This window comes from Bombina bombina, chromosome 6 (genome assembly GCF_027579735.1).
Source record: "Bombina bombina isolate aBomBom1 chromosome 6, aBomBom1.pri, whole genome shotgun sequence".
In the NCBI taxonomy this organism is placed as follows: domain Eukaryota; kingdom Metazoa; phylum Chordata; class Amphibia; order Anura; family Bombinatoridae; genus Bombina; species Bombina bombina.
Genome location: NC_069504.1, coordinates 375200607 through 375216602, shown reverse-complemented (window position 1 = coordinate 375216602; position 15996 = coordinate 375200607). Strand labels below are relative to the sequence as shown.

General features: G+C 39.6%; 1 protein-coding gene across 1 annotated transcript in view; it reads right to left on the bottom strand.

Moving 5' to 3' along the window:
• Positions 1-15996, bottom strand: part of F12 (coagulation factor XII) — a 65646-nt gene that overhangs the window by 12189 nt on the left and 37461 nt on the right. Inside the window, exon 10 of the mRNA XM_053717072.1 lies at positions 5936-6242. Within this exon, the coding sequence (XP_053573047.1) occupies positions 5936-6242 (307 nt within the window). The remainder of the gene's footprint in view (positions 1-5935; positions 6243-15996) is intronic.

Below are 15996 nucleotides of genomic sequence, written 5' to 3'. Positions count from 1 at the left end.
GAGACTTCCCCAGGGTCATAATAATTTGCATACAAAGAGAGAAGCGCTCTACCAGGAACGAACAACAGCTCAGTGGCTTGTTCTATGGCGATTTACCACCCGGAAGCAGCCTCTTTTAGACCAGTGTGCTTTTCACAGAAGAAAACTTTCCTGAAGTATATCAGTCTGATCCTGCCAAGTAAGGTCAGTCCAGCCCCGAAATACCAGGCAATTCTCCTCTGAACAAGGAACATGACAACCCCAGACGATCGTTTCGGCCTCCTATGGGCCTCATCAGTGAGGTGCAGCCACATTCCTCTAAGCACACTGGGCAAGGAGTCCACGTCTGGTTTCCCCCATCACCCATAGGGAGACTTCCCCAGGGTCATAATAATTTGCATACAAAGAGAGAAGCGCTCTACCAGGAACGAACAACAGCTCAGTGGCTTGTTCTATGGCGATTTACCACCCGGAAGCAGCCTCTTTTAGACCAGTGTGCTTTTCACAGAAGAAAACTTTCCTGAAGTATATCAGTCTGATCCTGCCAAGTAAGGTCAGTCCAGCCCCGAAATACCAGGCAATTCTCCTCTGAACAAGGAACATGACAACCCCAGACGATCGTTTCGGCCTCCTATGGGCCTCATCAGTGAGGTGCAGCCACATTCCTCTAAGCACACTGGGCAAGGAGTCCACGTCTGGTTTCCCCCATCACCCATAGGGAGACTTCCCCAGGGTCATAATAATTTGCATACAAAGAGAGAAGCGCTCTACCAGGAACGAACAACAGCTCAGTGGCTTGTTCTATGGCGATTTACCACCCGGAAGCAGCCTCTTTTAGACCAGTGTGCTTTTCACAGAAGAAAACTTTCCTGAAGTATATCAGTCTGATCCTGCCAAGTAAGGTCAGTCCAGCCCCGAAATACCAGGCAATTCTCCTCTGAACAAGGAACATGACAACCCCAGACGATCGTTTCGGCCTCCTATGGGCCTCATCAGTGAGGTGCAGCCACATTCCTCTAAGCACACTGGGCAAGGAGTCCACGTCTGGTTTCCCCCATCACCCATAGGGAGACTTCCCCAGGGTCATAATAATTTGCATACAAAGAGAGAAGCGCTCTACCAGGAACGAACAACAGCTCAGTGGCTTGTTCTATGGCGATTTACCACCCGGAAGCAGCCTCTTTTAGACCAGTGTGCTTTTCACAGAAGAAAACTTTCCTGAAGTATATCAGTCTGATCCTGCCAAGTAAGGTCAGTCCAGCCCCGAAATACCAGGCAATTCTCCTCTGAACAAGGAACATGACAACCCCAGACGATCGTTTCGGCCTCCTATGGGCCTCATCAGTGAGGTGCAGCCACATTCCTCTAAGCACACTGGGCAAGGAGTCCACGTCTGGTTTCCCCCATCACCCATAGGGAGACTTCCCCAGGGTCATAATAATTTGCATACAAAGAGAGAAGCGCTCTACCAGGAACGAACAACAGCTCAGTGGCTTGTTCTATGGCGATTTACCACCCGGAAGCAGCCTCTTTTAGACCAGTGTGCTTTTCACAGAAGAAAACTTTCCTGAAGTATATCAGTCTGATCCTGCCAAGTAAGGTCAGTCCAGCCCCGAAATACCAGGCAATTCTCCTCTGAACAAGGAACATGACAACCCCAGACGATCGTTTCGGCCTCCTATGGGCCTCATCAGTGAGGTGCAACCACATTCCTCTAAGCACACTGGGCAAGGAGTCCACGTCTGGTTTCCCCCATCACCCATAGGGAGACTTCCCCAGGGTCATAATAATTTGCATACAAAGAGAGAAGCGCTCTACCAGGAACGAACAACAGCTCAGTGGCTTGTTCTATGGCGATTTACCACCCGGAAGCAGCCTCTTTTAGACCAGTGTGCTTTTCACAGAAGAAAACTTTCCTGAAGTATATCAGTCTGATCCTGCCAAGTAAGGTCAGTCCAGCCCCGAAATACCAGGCAATTCTCCTCTGAACAAGGAACATGACAACCCCAGACGATCGTTTCGGCCTCCTATGGGCCTCATCAGTGAGGTGCAGCCACATTCCTCTAAGCACACTGGGCAAGGAGTCCACGTCTGGTTTCCCCCATCACCCATAGGGAGACTTCCCCAGGGTCATAATAATTTGCATACAAAGAGAGAAGCGCTCTACCAGGAACGAACAACAGCTCAGTGGCTTGTTCTATGGCGATTTACCACCCGGAAGCAGCCTCTTTTAGACCAGTGTGCTTTTCACAGAAGAAAACTTTCCTGAAGTATATCAGTCTGATCCTGCCAAGTAAAGAAGCTACTACCAGGTGGTAACTGGGCCATAGAACAAGCTATTGATGCTGCTGTTCGTTCCTGGCAGACTGCTTCTCATTCTGTTTTGCATATGTAAATATGACCCTGGGGATAGTCTCCCTAAGGGTGATGGGGGAAACCAGACGTGGACTCCTTGCCCAATGTGCTTAGAGGGATATGGCTACACCTCACTGACGAGGCCCAAAGGAGGCCGAAACGATCGTCTGGGGTTGTCATGTTCCTTGTTCAGAGGAGAATTGCCTGGTATTTCTGGGCTGGACTGACCATGTTGGCGGGATCAGACTGATATACTACAGGAAAGTTTTCCTCTGTGAAAAGCACAATTGGGCAGAAAGAAGCTACTACCAGGTGGTAACTGGGCCATAGAACAAGCTATTGATGCTGCTGTTCGTTCCTGGCAGACTGCTTCTCATTCTGTTTTGCATATGTAAATATGACCCTGGGGATAGTCTCCCTAAGGGTGATGGGGGAAACCAGACGTGGACTCCTTGCCCAATGTGCTTAGAGGGATATGGCTACACCTCACTGACGAGGCCCAAAGGAGGCCGAAACGATCGTCTGGGGTTGTCATGTTCCTTGTTCAGAGGAGAATTGCCTGGTATTTCGGGGCTGGACTGACCATGTTGGCGGGATCAGACTGATATACTACAGGAAAGTTTTCCTCTGTGAAAAGCACAATTGGGCAGAAAGAAGCTACTACCAGGTGGTAACTGGGCCATAGAACAAGCTATTGATGCTGCTGTTCGTTCCTGGCAGACTGCTTCTCATTCTGTTTTGCATATGTAAATATGACCCTGGGGATAGTCTCCCTAAGGGTGATGGGGGAAACCAGACGTGGACTCCTTGCCCAATGTGCTTAGAGGGATATGGCTACACCTCACTGACGAGGCCCAAAGGAGGCCGAAACGATCGTCTGGGGTTGTCATGTTCCTTGTTCAGAGGAGAATTGCCTGGTATTTCGGGGCTGGACTGACCATGTTGGCGGGATCAGACTGATATACTACAGGAAAGTTTTCCTCTGTGAAAAGCACAATTGGGCAGAAAGAAGCTACTACCAGGTGGTAACTGGGCCATAGAACAAGCTATTGATGCTGCTGTTCGTTCCTGGCAGACTGCTTCTCATTCTGTTTTGCATATGTAAATATGACCCTGGGGATAGTCTCCCTAAGGGTGATGGGGGGAAACCAGACGTGGACTCCTTGCCCAATGTGCTTAGAGGGATATGGCTACACCTCACTGACGAGGCCCAAAGGAGGCCGAAACGATCGTCTGGGGTTGTCATGTTCCTTGTTCAGAGGAGAATTGCCTGGTATTTTGGGGCTGGACTGACCATGTTGGCGGGATCAGACTGATATACTACAGGAAAGTTTTCCTCTGTGAAAAGCACAATTGGGCAGAAAGAAGCTACTACCAGGTGGTAACTGGGCCATAGAACAAGCTATTGATGCTGCTGTTCGTTCCTGGCAGACTGCTTCTCATTCTGTTTTGCTTTGAAATATTATGTTGAAGCAACTAAAGATTTCAAGAAGACTAGTCTATTTGTTATATTTTCTGGTCCTAGGAAAGGTCAGAAGGCTTCTGCTGTTTCCTTGGCTTCTTGGTTCAAGCTTTTGATTCTTCAAACTTATTTGGAGTCGCGTCAGGCCCCGCCTCAGAGAATTACAGCTCATTCTACTAGATCAGTCTCCACTTTGTGGGTTTTTAAGAATGAAGCTTCAGTTGATCAAATTTGCAGAACGGCTACTTGGTCTTCTTTACATACATTTACTAAATTCTACCATTTTGATGTATTTGCTTCTTCAGAAGCAGTTTTTGGTAAAAAAAAGTTCTTCAGGCAGCTGTTTCAGTTTGATTCTTCTGCTGATGTTTTAAGTTTTTCTTGTCATTTAAAGAATAAGCTTATATTTTGGGTTGTGGATTATTTTTTCAGTGGAATATGGCTGTTGTTTATGTTTTTCCCTCCCTCTCTAGTGACTCTTGCATGGAGTTCCACATCTTGGGTATTGATATCCCATACGTCACTAGCTTATGGACTCTTGCCAATTACATGAAAGAAAACATAATTTATGTAAGAATTTACCTGATAAATTCATTTCTTTCATATTGGCAAGAGTCCATGAGGCCCACCCTTTTTATGGTGGTTATGATTTTTTTGTATAAAGCACAATTATTTCCAAATTTCCTTTGTTGATGCTTTTTACTCCTTTCTTTATCACCCCACTACTTGGCTATTCATTAAACTGAATTGTGGGTGTGGTGAGGGGTGTATTTATAGGCATTTTGAGGTTTGGGAAACTTTGCCCCTCCTGGTAGGATTGTATATCCCATACGTCACTAGCTCATGGACTCTTGCCAATATGAAAGAAATTAATTTATCAGGTAAATTCTTACATAAATTATGTTTTTCTTATGAATCAGGAATAAACGATTAATTGTTGAGATATATTATAGATTGCAAAAAAAACATTCAAAGTTAAAAATGATCGCTCTAGGGCTGGTATTACAAATTTAAAGTAAAAAGTTAGCATGTGAGCAAAAGACTCAGGCAAGCTAACTTCAGGACTGTGTTTGTAAATATATATTTTATATACAGATATATTTATATACTGTATGTATGTATGTATGTATATATATATATATATATATATATGTGTGTGTGTGTGTGTGTGTAAATATATATTGTATATACATATACAGGTATACCTCACTTTACAGCACTTCACTTAACAGCGCTTCGCTAATACAGCGCTTTGTGGAGCTGAAGTTCAACCTCCAAGGATTTTGAAACAGTGCTGTAATCTTCTTGAGATTGCAAGAAAAGTAACTGGCAACATTTTGTTATGCACAGTTCACTGTTTACAGTATTACAGTGCAATCTGTGTCTCAGTGTTGTAGTCTGGCAAATTTTACTATAGTAATTGTCACTATTGTACAGGTACAGTATTTATTGAATACTAATTGAATACTGTGCTGTGCTATTGTTAAACTAAACATAGCACTATTGCACCCCTAATATATTTTAGTTCAAACATGTTTTCAAGTTTTTAAACACACTCGCAAGTGAAAAGAAAGCTAAAAATGTCTTGTTTCACTTTAAGGCGGTTTTCACGTTACATCGGGGCTCTGGTCCCTAATCCACTGTATGAGCGGGGTATACCTGTATATATATATATATATATATATATATATATATATATATATATATATATATATATATACATATACATATACATATGTGTGTGTAAATATCTATTGTATACATATATATATATATATATATATATATATATATATATACTGTATATATATATATGTGTGTGTGTGTGTGTAAAAATAACATTTATTTCTAAGTGAAGAACATAAAAAAAAAACATTAAAATTGATTAAAAGTGAGATTGCATATTTCAAGGTATGTGATTTGAAAGGGATTTACACCATCACCTTAAGCTGACTTTAAGTATTACAGTATGGTTTTACTAAAATATAGGACTTATGGATGAAAAACTGTGAACCCATATGAACCTAGAGTATTGGAAATCTATAACAGGCAAAATAAAATTGTACTGGAAAGCATTTTAGATCTCTGGGTGCAGGGATCATACACATTGGAGCACAAATACAAAATAAGGGTCATTACCTGTGATATAAACAATGAGCTGCAGTTAAAACCCAACAGGAGGAGATGAGAGACCCTCCACAGAACCGATTGTCAATGTACAGTGCCGCTATGTAAGGGTGGGAGGCTGGGAGAGCCACCAGCCCCCCTACAATCCGTGGACTAATAGAAGGACTTTTCCGAAATCTCTTCCCACAATTCCCACCTAATCCTCTGCTTAAATCGATCTGAACATTAGGTGCCCCTGTAGGCTCAGGCTTGCTTGATGTGGCATTAGATGCATTTAATATATGTAGAGTTTCATTGACTTTGGGCGGAGATATGCTAGCTAGGAAGACATGATAAAGATTTACAGTTAATAACAAGAAAACCAAGACACAATTCCCATCTTGATATAACACTGCAATATTATCAAAATGAAAGCAAAAGTAAGCAAAGTGACCAATAAAATGTATTATTCAGTAGCACTCAATCATTTTAATAAAGTCTTTTTGAACTGTATTACCTTGATTTTTCTTGATTAGTTATTATATTTCTATTATTATATTTCTATACAAAGTTTACATTTTATAGTTTTATTTAAAAAATGACTGCAAATCTAATACTAAATAAAAAAAAAAAGGTAAACCATAACAACTACCTGCATAAATAATTAAGGGGAACCTATCACTGAAAATAAACACAAGACCAATAAATAAATAATTATTTGGTCAAGATTACAAGTTGAGCAATATTTTTGTATCTTTCATAAGCACTAACTGCGTTCAAGGTTAAAAATGATAGGTCTAGGGTTAGCACTGGTATTACAAGTTCAAAGTAAAAAGTTAGCGTGTGAGCAAGAGAGGATGCCCCACAGATGCTCAATAGGGTTTAGGTCTGGAGACATTCTTGGCCAGTACATCACTTTTAACTTCAGCTTCTTTAGCAGGGCAGTGGTCATCTTGGAGCTGTGTTTGGGGTTGTTATCATGTTGGAATACTGCCCTGTGGTCCAGTCTCCGAAGGGAGGGGATCATGCTCTGCTTCAGTATGTCACAGTACATGTTGGCATTCATGGTTCCCTCAATGAACTGTAGCTCCCCAGTGCCGGCAGCACTCATGCAGGCCCAGACCATGACACTCCCACCACCATGCTTGACTGTAGGCAAGACACACTTGTCTTTGTACTCCTCACCTGGTTGCCGCCACACACGCTTGACACCATCTGTGTAATGCTTGTGTGATATTCCTCTATCAATAGCGGTAGTGAAAAGGAGTCAGAAGAGGAGCACTATTTGCTAAAGCTCAAATTCTTTATTGAATCTTCATTAAAATATCAAATACACACACGGGGTGAATATTCAAGGGTGGGTCGGATGCAGCTGACGCGTTTCGGCTGTTGTCAAAGCTGTATAAAAATGAGCAGTTAACACCTGCCTTTAATAAAAACACATTGCCCACCATTGGTTAAGTCAAAACACACCTCTATTAACCATTTACTTTCCCTTACTTAATCTAATAGGAGGTGTAAGGGGGTGTGTCAGGAATAACATATGTTGTTAGTTTTACAATAAGAATAACAACAGTTTGTTCAAAAAACTAAAAACAGCAGAGGAAGTAACTCTCTAATGAGGATATAGATTTTTACCTCGTTGCACTAATGGGAAATGGTGCCGTCTGTTAGTAACTCTGTATTTAGGGGTTATTTATAGTATTGAGCTATAGAGTTGAATGTGAATAGATTTAATCCAATCATTATGTGTTGATTGTCACGGTTGAAGTGTTGTCTGTTTATGGTTACAAACTTTGTACATGCAATTCTGTGTACCACCTTTGTGTAGTGCTAAACATTGAATACACTCCATATATGATATGTGGTTAGGCTGTCCATTATACAGTACACTAACATAATACCCTGGAAATATATTTATGATATCGTATTGCTATATTAATAAGTCCTCTTTTTGGTGGACTCCCTGTAAACATACGTAAAGAACCAAACCAAAGATTTGTTCCACTCACTCAGCCCTTCGTATTTCCTTACAGCGGGAGTGATTTATACATTCATGCTGTACATATACTGCTCAACCCTTTAGCCTGCCACCTTGAGAATACAATACTCCAATGCAACACCCTAGGTTTATATTACATATATGGTGTTGCTGTAACACTGGGTCCCCCTTTAATGGACTTCCAGTAATCATACGTGTGGGACCAGATCAGAACTTTTGATCCACTAAATGAGTTATGGCATTAGAGCTACTTGTAGACTCTTATACTCTTTACTAGGCTAACATCACTACATTTCTATAACCCCCTTTGACTTCAAGTAAACATGCGTATGGGACCAAACCACATGTTTGTTCAACTAGGACGGCCCTACACAATATTATTATAACAGGAGCAAATTATAGCATTAGATTTCTGGACTTTTTACCTGGTCGCGATCGCTCCTAGGCTTATACCTATGGATTATCACAATAAGAATAACAAAACCATACATTAGAGATAGGTTATATACAATCAGTGTCACATATCACTACACTATAAAGTTGGAAATTATGAGTGAATGAACTAAATAAGTACCAAGTGTACATTCTGTGTGATACAGTCAACTAGTGTTTACTTTCCTTTAGATTGACCAGGTAGACAATAGAGATATGCTAGTCTTATATCAGACCAGCCTAAATTGTTTGTCCTTAATGTCTAGACCATTTGGACCTAACAACAATTATGTCAAAGAAATGATCTATTGCCAGTAATTGATGAGATCATAACTGGAATTAAGGCCAGACGGAAATCTAGTCTTTAATGTAAAAATCCAGTACATCTCTTGTTTTGCCAACAGTTTTTCTCTATCTCCTCCCCTTGATGGTACCTGCACTCTCTCAATACAGGTCCAAAAAAAAGAACTAGTGTTTTTGTTGTGCAATTGTAGAAAATGCTGCAATAGGGGAGTACTGGCCTTACCTATTTGAATACTCAACAGATGTTCCCTGATGCGTGATCTAACCTCACAGGTTGTCATGCCTGTATATTGTTTGTCGCATTCCCTACATGTGATTAAGTAAACCACAAAGGTGGATCTGCAGTTGAGGCACATGTTTTTAGTATACGTGAATCCGGTAGCTGAAGCTCTAAACTACCTTATTGTATTTTTTTGCCATAATAAGAACAGTAGTGGCCTCACAATTTAGTTTAAGTAATTTACACATATCTGTTGTACTGAGCATTTAGTGCCCCCTTTAGTTGACAGGTACCACGGAACTTTGCATCTTTATATTTTTGTGTTGATGGCTAGGTCTTTAACCTCCATCTTCTTACATAATATGCCACATTAGGAACAGTCCTGGTCTCACAGTCTACCTAAAGTTCATACAAACATATATAATGTGCCAAACCTGCAGCACCCCTTTTGTTAAGACACCACAAATGTTTCCTTCTTTCTCATTTTATGTTGTTGGGTGGTTGGTCTCCTGCCCCCCCCCCCCCCCCTCCCTTCCCCATATGATACACTCTGGCATGCAGGAAAGCAACCAGAGTGATCAGCGCAGTTTCTCTCGTAAAATTCCGCATTTATCCCTACTTCATATTGCAGAACATTTCAAAGCTAGGGGGGAAAAATTAGAAAAATTAGAAAATGTTTGCATTGATACATTCTACGGGTTTAATTATAGCATTGTATGTATTTTCTCTATTATTGTTACACTCTGTACATCATTCATATAATGCTTTTCATGTTATTATTTAATATCAAAGAAAATATAGAAAATGTAAGGTCTATTTGTGTAATATTGCATAATCGTGAGGTAACGGTTATGGCTATGTATAGTGGCAATATAAATGACACCCCTTTTCTTTTTCATATGTTTATGATTTCTGTAATGCAATATGCCTATTGTATTTCACTTATAACCTCAATAAAAAGTATTATAAAAAAAAAATAAAAAAAATTCTATGACCTGTGAATCCTCCTTCGTGGTCTATTTGCTAAATTGCGAATGTGGGGCCCAATATGTGGGCCGCACTTGTCGCAAAGTGAAAAAAAGATGGGGAGAACACTTCACCAACATTAAAAACAAGTCTAAGGGCCACAGTGTCTCTAGAAACTCTGTAAATGTCCATGGGACACAGAAAAATCCCATGAAAATATTGCCCATTGAACATGTTTCTAGAGTTCAAGTCCATGCTTTCATGACCCTTAGGAGACGCAAGTCCTATTGGATCACTAAACTACAGACCCTCCAACCCAATGGCCTGAATGAAAATCTTGATTCGGCAGCCTTTTTCTGAATTGTTAAAAGGCACTTTATGCTGAATCTTCTGTTTTATTGAACTATATTCGGAAACAGCACAGGGTCTTTGAATTAGTGATCCCAGACATTAGCTGATCAAGCCCACCCGTGGGTGGGGTATTGATGTTTGTACACTAGTGGGTTATATATAAGGTGATTTAATTTTTGACCAATATCATACTTATGGTACAAACTTTTAGTCAGACTAAGCTTACACTATATTTACATATCGCTTATATGGATTACCCGATTAGGGGTCCTTTTGAATAGAGGTATATATCTTTTTATTCCCCCCCCCAGGGCTATATCTCAGGGAAGAGGGACATTATTATTATTATTTTCTTTATACACTCATTTTATTTTATAGAGCCTCTCATCCCTCTTTCTATACACTTAGGGGATATTTTATACCATTGCACTCACATTGGGAAGGTATGAACTCATCATAACATTATCTCATATGTGTTATATTGATTAGGTTAGGCACACATCTATCACATTGATATTATCATATTCCCTTAAGATTTGAATCACTTTCGCCTAGATTTAGAGTTTTGTCGGTAAAAACCTGCGTAGCTAACGCAGCTTTTTTTCCCAACGCACCCTTAAGACAACGCTGGTATTTAGAGTTGTCTGAAGGGCTGCGTTAGGCTCCAAAAAGGGTGCATTGAGCCTAATTTACAGACATTTCAACTCTCAACACCAGCGTTGCTTATGGTAGCGGTAAGCTGGCAAAACGTGCTCGTTCACGATTCCCCCATAGGAAACAATGGGGCAGTTTGGGATGAAGAAAAACCTAACACCTGCAAAAAAGCAGCGTTAAGCTCCCAACGCAGCCCCATTGTTTCCTATGGGGAAACACTATCTAAGTCTGCACCTAACACCCTAACATGAACCCCGAGTCTAAACACCCCTAACCTTACACTTATTAACCCCTAATCTGCTGCCCCCGCTATCGCTGATACCTGCATTATACAATTAACCCCTAATCTGCCGCTCCGTACACCGCCGCAACCTACATTATCCCTATGTACCCCTAATCTGCTGCCCCTAACATCGCTGACACCTACATAATATTTATTAACCCCTAATCTGCCCCCCAAATGTCGCCGCCACTTAACTACACTTATTAACCCCTAATCTGCTGACCGGACCTCGCCGCTACTCTAATAAATGTATTAACCCTAACCCTAGCACCCCCCTAAATTAAATATAATTTTAATCTAACGAAATAAATTAACTCTTATTAACTAAAGTATTCCTATTTAAAACTAAATACTTATCTGTAAAATAAACCCTAATATAGCTACAATATAACGAATAATTATATTGTAGCTACCTAGTTAAAATAATTACAAAATTACCTGTAAAATAAATCCTAACCTAAGTTACAATTAAACCTAACACTGCACTATCAATAAATTAATAAAATAAATTACCTACAATTACATACAATTAAATAAAATAAACTAAATTACAAAAAAAATCAAACACTAAATTACAAAAATAAAAAAAGATTACAAGAATATTAGGCTAATTACACCTACTCTAAGCCCCCTAATAAAATAAAAAAGCCCCCCAAAATAATAAAGGTCCCTACCCTATTCTAAATTAAAAAGTAACCAGCTCTTTTACCAGCCCTTAAAAGGACTTTTTGCGGGGCATGCCCCTAAGTAATCAGCTCTTTTGCCTGTAAAAAAAAAATACAACCCCCCCAACATTAAAACCCACCACCCACATACCCCTACTCTAACCCAAACCCCCCGTAAATAAACCTAACACTACCCCCATGAAGATGTCCCTACCTTGAGTCGTGTTCACCCAGCCGGGCACTGATGGACCAAAAGAGGACATCCGGAGCGGCAGAAGTCTTCATCCTATCCGGGCGGAAGAGGACATCCGGACCGGCAGACATCTTCATTTAAGCGGCATCTTCTATCTTCATCCATCCGATGAGGAGCGGCTCCATCTTCAAGACCTCCGGCGCGGAACATCCTTTTTCACCAACGACTAGACGACGAATGATGGTTCCTTTAAATGATGTCATCCAAGATGGCGTCCCTCGAATTCCGATTGGCTGATAGGATTCTATCAGCCAATCGGAATTAAAGGGCCATTATACACTCATTTTTTCTTTGCATAAATGTTTTGTAGATGATCTATTTATAAAGCCCATAAAGTTTTTTGTTTTTTTTAAATGTATAATTTTGCTTATTTTTAAATATCATTGCTCTGATTTTCAGACTCCTAACCAAGCCCCAAAGTTTTATTTGAATACCGTCAGCTACCTTCTCCGGCTTGCTCCTGTTTGTGTAAAGGGTCTTTTCATATGCAAAAGAAGGGGGAGGGGGGGGAGTGTCTTATTTCCCACTTGCAGTGGGCTTTCCAACTACCTTTTCAACAGAGCTAAACTGAAAGCTTCTAAGTAAGTTTTTAAACCATTTTATACTGGATTTTTATATCGGTATCTGTGCATCTTAATCTTTATAGTAGTGTCTATTACATGCAGTTATATGAAAATGAGTGTATACTGTCCCTTTAAGGTAGGAAAAATCTGATTGGCTGATCCAATCACCCAATCAGATTGAGCTTGCATTCTTTTGGCTGATCGGAACAGCCAATGGGATGCAAGCTCAATCTGATTGGCTGATTGGATCAGCCAATCGGATTGAACTTGAATCTGATTGGCTGATTTAATCAGCCAATCAGATTTTTTTCTACCTTAATTCCGATTGGCTGATAGAATCCTATAAGCCAATCGTAATTTAAAGGAACCGTCATTCGTCGTCTAGTCGTCGGTGAAGAAGGATGTTCCGTGCCGGAGGTCTTGAAGATAGAGCCGCTCCTCGTTGGATGGATGAAGATAGAAGATGCCGCTTGGATGAAGATGTCTGCCGGTCCGGATGTCCTCTTCTGCCCGGATAGGATGAAGACTTCTGCCGCACCGGATGTCCTCTTTTGGTCCATCGGTGCCCGGCTGGGTGAACACGACTCAAGGTAGGGAGATCTTCAGGGGGGTAGTGTTAGGTTTATTTAAGGGGGGTTTGGGTGGGTTAGAGTAGGGGTATGTGGGTGGTGGGTTTAAATGTTGGGGGGGGTTGTATTTTTTTTTACAGGCAAAAGAGCTGATTACTTAGGGGCATGCCCTGCAAAAAGCCCTTTTAAGGGCTGGTAAAAGAGCTGATTACTTTTTAATTTAGAATAGGGTAGGGACCTTTATTATTTTGGGGGGCTTTTTTATTTTATTAGGGGGCTTAGAGTAGGTGTAATTAGCCTAATATTCTTGTAATCTTTTTTATTTTTTGTAATTTAGTGTTTGTTTGTTTGTTTTTGTAATTTAGTTTAGTTTATTTAAAGGGACAGTTTACTCAAAAATGATCTCCCCTTTAATTTGTTCCCAATTATCCACTTTACCTGCTGGGGTGTATTAAATTGTTTACAAGTAGCTCCTTTACCCTTATATTGGCATTTGAAATTGTTGATTTAGCATGTGGTATCCCCACCTATGCTGAAAGTTTGTGGCCGTAGGTCCAAGCTATAGATAAGCTTTGTAAACACAGCCAGCAGAAGAAATTACACTGCCAGTGGGATATAGCAGAGATAAGGTAATACAATGTTAATTTTCCATTGTTCTCTCCAAGTATTGGTGATTGGTTTATGGACAGATATAAGATAAAGAAGCAGGTATATGAACACAATGTGATAAAGTAATGAGATCTGATTATACCTACAAGCTCAACCCATTTTATTAGGTTGTGGCTTCAAAACACAAAATCAGAGCTTTAATATACACGAATAAACCTTAAAAAGCTAATTTTCATACATTTTATACTCTGCAGTTGGTAAAAAAAAGCAATTGTAAACACATTAAGGGAAAAACATTTTACAGTATACTGTCCCTTTAATTGTATGTAATTGTAGGTAATTTATTTTATTAATTTATTGATAGTGTAGTGTTAGGTTTAATTGTAACTTAGGTTAGGATTTATTTTACAGGTAATTTTGTAATTATTTTAACTAGGTAGCTATTAAATAGTTAATAACTATTTAATAGCTATTGTACCTAGTTAAAATAAATACAAAGTTGCCTGTAAAATAAATATAAATCCTAAAATAGCTACAAAATAATCATTTGTTAGGGTTAGGGTTTATTTTACAGGTAAGTATTTAGTTTTAAATAGGAATACTTTAGTTAATAAGAGTTAATTTATTTTGTTATATTAAAATTATATTTAATTTAGGGGGGTGTTAGGATTAGACTTAGCTTTAGGGGTTAATACATTTATTAGAGTAGCGGCAAGGTCCCGTCGGCAGATTAGGGGTTAATAAGTGTAGTTAGGTGGCGGCGACGTTGGGGGGGCAGATTAGGGGTTAATAAATATTATGTAGGTGTCGGCGATGTTAGGGGCAGCAGATTAGGGGTTCATAGGGATAATGTAGGTGGCGGCGGTGTGCGGTCGGCAGATTAGGGGTTAAAAATATTTCTTATAGTGGCGGCGATGTGGGGGGACCTCGGTTTAGGGGTACATAGGTAGTTTATGGGTGTTGGTGTACTTTAGAGCACAGTAGTTAAGAGCTTTATAAACCGGCGTTAGCCCATAAAGCTCTTAACTACCGACTTTTTTTTGCGGCTGGAGTCTTGTCGGTAGAGGATCTACTGCTCACTTCAGCCAAGACTCTAAATACCGGCGTTAGGAAGATCCCATTGAAAAGATAGGATACACAATTTGCGTAAGGGGATCTGCGGTATTGAAAAGTCGTGGCTTGAAAGTGAGCGTTAGACCCTTTCCTGCCTGACTCTAAATACCAGCGGGCGGCCAAAAGCAGCGTTAGGACCCCTTAACGCTGCTTTTGACAGCTAACGCAGAACTCTAAATCTAGGCGTTAATGTTCATGATGAACTTTAGGGTGATTTACACACATACTCATTAGTTATTATGTATTATGCACCCACAACCCCTCTCTTATCAACGGGTATATACATTTATATATATATATATATATATATATATATATATATATATAAAATTATTTTTTTATTATTATTATTTTTTCCACAAATTATTAGCATTGTTGACATGTCCTCTATCTTCCTCCCCTCCAAGGTTTAGCCGGGTTATCCCATTTCCGCATATATCATTTTTTTTTTCAGTTATATCATGAGTTTTTACATATATGTCAGCTACATTGTGTTCATCTACATACTATGTCACTCTTATTGGCACTTGGCAACACAAGTTAAATTTAACTTGTGTTGCCAAGTGCCGATAAGAGTGACATAGTATGTAGATGAACACAATGTAGCTGACATATATGTAAAAACTCATGATATGTGATTGTGCGTATATACAACAATTAAAAGTCAAAACTAAATAAACTGGTAATACAACATATATAATGCCAGCTTCACCTTAAAGGGGAATAAATATGTGAGAAATCATCAGTGTGTGATTAAAAATGTGTAAGGCGGTTAATAACTATAACTGAAAAAAAATTATATATGCGGAAATGGGATAACCCAGCTAAACCTTGGAGGGGAGGAAGATAGAGGACATGTGGAAAAAATAATAATAATAAAAAAAAAAATATATATATATATATATATATATATATATATATATATATATATATATAAAAATATATATATATTATATACAGGCAATATTTTTAGGCCTGTTGACATATCGTCAGTTGTCATGGGAACCCTTATGTTTTTTATGTACGGTTTCTAGAGCACATGAGCCGAAGGCTAACAATAAGGTGATGCTCTTACTATTCTGATGACGGGTTCAAGCATTTAGCATATACG